At 40.1% G+C, this 6,332-nt stretch overlaps 1 protein-coding gene across 1 annotated transcript; it reads left to right on the forward strand.

Moving 5' to 3' along the window:
* Positions 1-1,995: 1,995 nt before the first annotated feature.
* LOC113704939 (uncharacterized) lies at positions 1,996-2,742 on the forward strand. Its single transcript, XM_027226805.1, has one exon. It carries the CDS (start codon positions 1,996-1,998, stop codon positions 2,740-2,742), a length of 747 nt encoding a protein of 248 aa, XP_027082606.1.
* The last annotated feature ends 3,590 nt before the right edge of the window (positions 2,743-6,332 follow it).

Genomic DNA, 6,332 nt, shown 5'->3' on the forward strand with positions numbered 1-6,332 from the left:
AACTTAGCAAAAAAACTAGTCTCATCGCCTTCCCCGGAAACAAAATCCATTATATCACCAAAATACGGAGTGTTAGAAGCCATAAACTCTATAAAAAAAATAAGAGAAAAATAAATAAAAAAGAAAAGAAAAAGATGAACTCAAAAAGAAACAAATTAATCTGGCACCATTCCCCGGCAACGGCGCCAAAAATTGACAGGTGCCGAACCTGTACAATAATAAATACCTACTCGAGAAAAATACAGATTTTGTATATTGCGGTGAGTAGGGTCGAATCCACAGGGACTGGGGATAATTTGTTTCTTCTAGAGTCCAAAGTATGGGGGGTTTTGGATTAAATGCTAACTAAATAAATTAACTGCAGAAAATAATTAATTAAAAGAAATGATTGGGGAAACTCTAGCCAAGGGTACACATCAGAAATGGTTCATGCACTGATCATTGATGCAGAAATAATTCCAACATTTAGAAATAGATTAGTTATAGTTGTCATGCACGCGATAAACAACCAACCCTTCCTTAATTTCTCGATAGCTAAGGTACGACCGTTAGCTATTTCTCTAACCCAAAAATAACCCTAGGTACGACCGTAGGATTTAATTTCTAGATTGCATTAATAATTAGAAAGGCCCAATCCTAACCAACAAACACGCTACGAGGGTTTGTTTAAATTAGATCATATGCTCCCCTGACATAAACCCAATTACGCCAGTTGCTACTGAGGTAGAGATAACGAACAATTACGGATTCAATTACCCCTATTTAGCAAAAATAGCCTATATGAATAATTAATTATTGCGCACTAATCAATCATACACAAGGCCATAGCAATTAAAATCAAGGAACGTATAAATACCAATAAATGAAGAAAATAATTAAAACAGATTCGATCTCACAGTAATTGTCGAACCAAATCGTCAGTTGTCCCCTTGACTAGAAAAGCTTAACCACGCCTCATGAGAAAATCTCCCCGTTGGGGAATATTGTCGAATACCTGGCGTGTGTCAGAGGCCAGTCCAAAGAAAGAAAACTAGAACTAAACTAAAAAACTAAAACTAAAGCCCTAGATATCTCTTGCTTCTGTACGTTGTCCCCTTTTAAAGCAACAAAAGAAAGATGACTAAAAGCTATCTAGGTGGTCCCCACACATGTGGACAAAGCCTCCCAGTACTTCTTGTTCCAAGTCTCTCTACGTTGCTTTCTTTTGAAGCCCAAATGACCAAATTCCTTTCACTAGCTTGTGGTCCCCCACCAATTCAAGGGCCCAAGGATTGAAGCCCTTAGAAGTCTCCATATTTTTCACAAAGTCCCTCCTTTTTGGTAGTTTTCTGCTTCATTCCTGAAATTGATTCCAAATACCAAATATGAGTAAATATCAGCAATTAACACAATATTTGTCAGGGATAGAAGGGAAAATTAATAATAAAAATACTAACAAATTATACCCTATCAGTGAGGTAGCTTATGAACCTAGATTGGGGACTGGTCACGACCCTGTGTTGCGTGGAGTAGACCCAGAGGACTGTATAGCACGAGGGGAGGAAGGCAGTGTGGTGCAGATGCCTGCTTCAGCAGGAAATCTCTCATCGCGAGGTCAGCCTACTATTGAGGTGGTTCTACCTACCATCTCAAATGATGATCAGTGTGCGAGGGGTGACTCACTCCAGATGGTCCGAAAGCACAAGGGCTATCACTCAATAGTCCCAACAGATAGAACCCTCCGCTCTTCAGTACCCAAACCGCAGAATTCCTTTCAAGCATTGTCTGATGATTAGCTCACTCTTCTGGAACATAAGAGGTTTGTCCAAACCTTCTCATTTAAGACGTCTTCGTAGAATTATTTCGCAAAATCATATTCAGCTATTGGTAGTTTGTGAAACTCGAGTAAATTTTATGCTTGTGAAAGGTTTTAGGCAAAAACTCCATTTTAACACTGTAGTTAGTAATAATTCTGGCTCTTTATGGTTGTTTTATAATGACACGTTTAAGATCGTCATGGTGGGGGAGGGGGTACAGCATGCCTCGTTTCTTGTTTACCATAATTGCCTGCCCATCCCTTTGACTGTCTCCGTCGTCCATGCTTTGTGCACGAGGGAGGAGAGACGGGCATTGTGGAGTGCTCTGATGAGAGACAAGCCTTTGCATGAGCCATGGTTTGTTGGTGGGGACTTTAACGTTGTGGTTGATGCGGGGGAAAAGGAAGGAGGACTGCCTTTTCGTTTATCGGAGGCGCTCGATTTCTTGGACTTCATGTCCTCTGCGGAGTTGTTTGATGCTGGTTTCTTTGGTTCATCGTATACATGGTGCAATAATTGCATGGGTCGGGCAAGAATTTGGAAGCGTTTGGACCGGCTCTTAATTAATGCCTCATGCCATGATGCTGGACTCGTAGTGTTCGTCTCCTATTTAGCTAGGGACCCCTCAGATCACTCCTCTCTTTTGTTCTCTGTCAGGACACGGGTGGATGGGAAGCCCCGCCCTTTTTGTTTTATAAATGTGTGGACATCCTATGTTGGCTTTAGGGATGTGGTTCAAGCATCCTGGCAGAAAGGGTATTCCGGTTTTCCTCTCCAAATAGTTTGTTCTAAGTTGTCCCGTCTAAAAGCGAATATAAAAAGTTGGAATAAACAGTCCTTTGGTAACATATTTGGTAATACAAGGCGGGCAGAGGAGGTGGTACTTGTAGCGGAGAAGCGGGTAGAGGAGGATGGGTCAACTGAAACCCAGGAGGATTTACTGTGACAGCCCCACCTCACCCTAAGACGAACCAAAGGGTTCGGCGTACCGCCTGCCCAACTCTCGCCAGAACTACGGAGTCGAATCACACAAACCCGATATAGCGCACAAACGAATCCCCAAGAGAACAATCAGTCGAAAACTACTAAGTTGAGAAGCATGAGTTCTACACCGTCAGGTACCATCTCAAATGAATACACTGAATGTACATGATAAAACACTTATATACATACATCGAAAACTTTACGATTAAAAGCGGGATACTTCATTCAAAGACACTTTGTGTTTTGATTACACAACAGCTAACAAAAGAACGTTTACACCAGCTCAACCCTTTTCTCAAAATCACGGCTCAAAGTGTGGTTCCCTGTAAGGAAAACAAAGATAACGGGAAGGGGGTGAGTTTACACTCAATGAGGTACCAAAATAATAGCAAGCAAGAATCATGAAATTTCATATTCAATTAGTCACATATGCAAATCAAATAAAGAAATGAACAACACCATAGATAGAAAGGATACGGGTGGCTCTCAGGAGCCAAATTCCCATTTGCTTCACCGAAACTTGATCAAATAATTGTTGACACTCCGTCAACTTCCAAATAAAGTAACCAGTTCAGTCCAGTAGAGCACCACTTTGCACCAAAATCTCGATCACCACACATACCCCTTACCGGGCCCGAACACCTCAACAGAAACAGAAGTGGTAATACTCGAGTATACCGGAATCAAGGGTTTCAATACCCAAAGATTCCTAAAACAGACTACTGTGGTTCGTTATCTAATCGACCAGACCCTTGCCGGCTTGACTCGAGTAACTAGCCACAGGTATTGAGCTCAGAGGTCACAAAAAAGTCGTTGGATATCAGCCTCCAAACGACGTCCGAACAAACTCAGATACAGATAACAGATTGCACACAGTAAATCGGCATACAGACAGATAAGAGAACGAGTGTGATAAAGTACACTCTCGTCTCAAACAGAATAAACAGCTAGGACAGTCATTCAAATCACAGATTGCAAATACAGAAACCAAGTTAAGCAACAAATGAGGGGAGTGGTACACTCACCAATTCAAGTAAAACAAATTCAAACTTTCCCCCCCGAAGTACTTCCTGGATCACCAACACATCCTAAAATGATCAAAATAAAATAATTATGGTTCCTATGGGAATGACATTCACAAATGAAACTCAACTATGAGTCGTATGCCTAACCAAACGAACTACAAATGCAAGGGTGCAAAACCGTGATTTTGGAACGAAAAGATACCAGAGGACCTAGGGTTTGAACGACCCAAAAGCCCTTCATTTCTACCAAAAGGTAACTCAAACTTAAAAAAACCAAACGGCCTAGAAAATTGGACAGCATATCCCCTACATATCCTTACTTTTCCATCCTGCAAGCAACACCAATTCATCTCAAATCAACCACATACACAGCATAGACTCTAAAATACACCTTTCGGCACAATAAACACAATTGAAACTACACTTATCGGATTGAAACAAATTTTATGGCGTTTCGAAGCCAAAATATATACCTACATTTCTTATGAAGACCTTCAAAGCCAAATCATGCATTTTCATGGTCAAAAATGAAAATTTCCACGAAAACATAAATCTGTCCGTGAAACAGGGCTCTTGGGCAGTCAAGGGTATTTCTATCAGTTCACATACTACAGTGCTCTGATTGAGCTGAAAATTTACAGGTAGCTAGCTAACGTAATTACCAACAACTTTCATGTTTTAGGTAAGAGTTGATTCGGCCTCCATCATGGACTAACAGGTTTAGGAAGAATAGGGTAGGATGAAACCCTAAACTGGAAATTCCGCATAAACTCTGAAATTTTCCGCAAACAACCGCAACTAACATATAAAAGCTTCATTTTACACCATATCAAGCTATCATTCATGGCCAACCAATAGCTATCTTGTAAAATCAGAAAAAAAAACACAAATAAAATCTGAAATTTAACTAACTCTACCTCAAACCACAAAATCTTCCATAAACTAGCATATTTAGTCACTACAAACTACTAATTGACCATTATTAGGAACAAAAGTGAGTTTCCAAGCAAAATACCTTAACACCCCAAGAAAGGTAGTAGCTTAGATTTCTTTCTTCCAAAACAACTCGACCAAGTCCTTGAAACACCCTTAGCAAGTCATTTTTATGGACAAATTCAAGATTTAATCGGTTGATTTGCAAGATCCATGCAAGAAATGAAAGATATAAGTTGAGGGTTTTCTTTCTTTTCCTCCCTAAGAGGTTCGGCCAAGATGAGTAGAAATAAGATGATTTTTGGGTCAAAATTGAGGTATTAGTAAAGGTGAGAAAAGTAGTCAAAGTCTAAGTTCAAATAGGAAAGTGACACCTAGCACCTTTAGGGTTTAAACTTATCCTTTTGTCTCTCCAAAATTAATCATCTAAATAACTTCTAATTATCTCTTAACACCTAGTAAATTAATTCCAGTATACAAAACGTAACCTAATTGGTGGAATTTATCGCACTTAACGCCACTAGCGGGTCCCACGTCCAATATACACTTTTTACTTCTCATGAACTAACTTATACTAGAAAAATGATTCAAAAACTATTTTGACTTATAAAAATCTCAAAAAAATCAATATAATAGGGTATAACGAAGAAAATGCATGCGAGAAAATAAAATAAAATAATATAAAATAAGAAAAATTTACGGGTCCTCACACTCTCTCCCCCTTAAGGAAATTTCGTCCGCGAAATTTTCTTCACACGGAATCTATCAAAATCTGCACTAGACGGCGGATCATACCTTCTATGTTCTCAGACGAGTCAGAGACCTGAAGTTGCTCTAGGGAATTCACCCAAGCTGGTACTTTCAATCCAGTCCCTTTCCCTTTTGTATGTCCAGGGTTAGTCTTGCTTGGTTGCTGGGTTCTTTTCCCTTGGCGTAGTACAACTGGGCAGTTAGCAATCCGATGATTGGCACCCCCACAACGCAAGCATTTTCCCCTTCTTTTCCAACAATTCACCTCAGTATGATTGATTTTTCCACAATAGCCACAAGAGAGGTATGGAATTGAGATTTGATCTCTTGGTGAGGCCCTTCTCGGAGTATCTTCTTTAGGTGACCCCAAAATTCTCACACCACTAGTTCCCCTACCTACCTTAGCGGGTGGCCTACCTGGATCACCTTGTTCTTGCCTATGAATTTCACTAAGTGCACCCCTTTTCTTTGCATGGAAGGTCTTCACCTGTGCACCTGAAATTTTTAGCCTTTGGCTTTTCTCTGGCACTTCCGTAAATGTATTAATTTGTGGCCTTGCTAAAGTCTCTGCTAAAATCCCTTCGCATTGCTTTTTCAGTCCTATGTTCTCGTGCAATAACTCAATTTTCTCTGAGTATTCATGTTTCCATCGCTCTTCCCAGTACTCGGCTAATCTCTTTTGAACCTCTACTTCGTTTCGAAGCATCTCGATTTCCTTATACATACCAACCAAGTGTGCCATCTCACAGTTTCGGTGGAACTCAAGTGATAGCCTGCCAGGCAAGTTAATGAATCATAATAAGTAACTAGGTATAAGTGGCAATCTAACCATATAACTGTTAAG

The sequence above is a fragment of the Coffea arabica genome, chromosome 8e (assembly GCF_036785885.1).
Source record: "Coffea arabica cultivar ET-39 chromosome 8e, Coffea Arabica ET-39 HiFi, whole genome shotgun sequence".
Classification (NCBI taxonomy): domain Eukaryota; kingdom Viridiplantae; phylum Streptophyta; class Magnoliopsida; order Gentianales; family Rubiaceae; genus Coffea; species Coffea arabica.

Bases quoted from the DNA above. Each gene is read 5' to 3' on its own strand.
- LOC113704939 (XM_027226805.1), top strand. From the start codon at position 1,996: ATGGTGGGGGAGGGGGTACAGCATGCCTCGTTTCTTGTTTACCATAAT.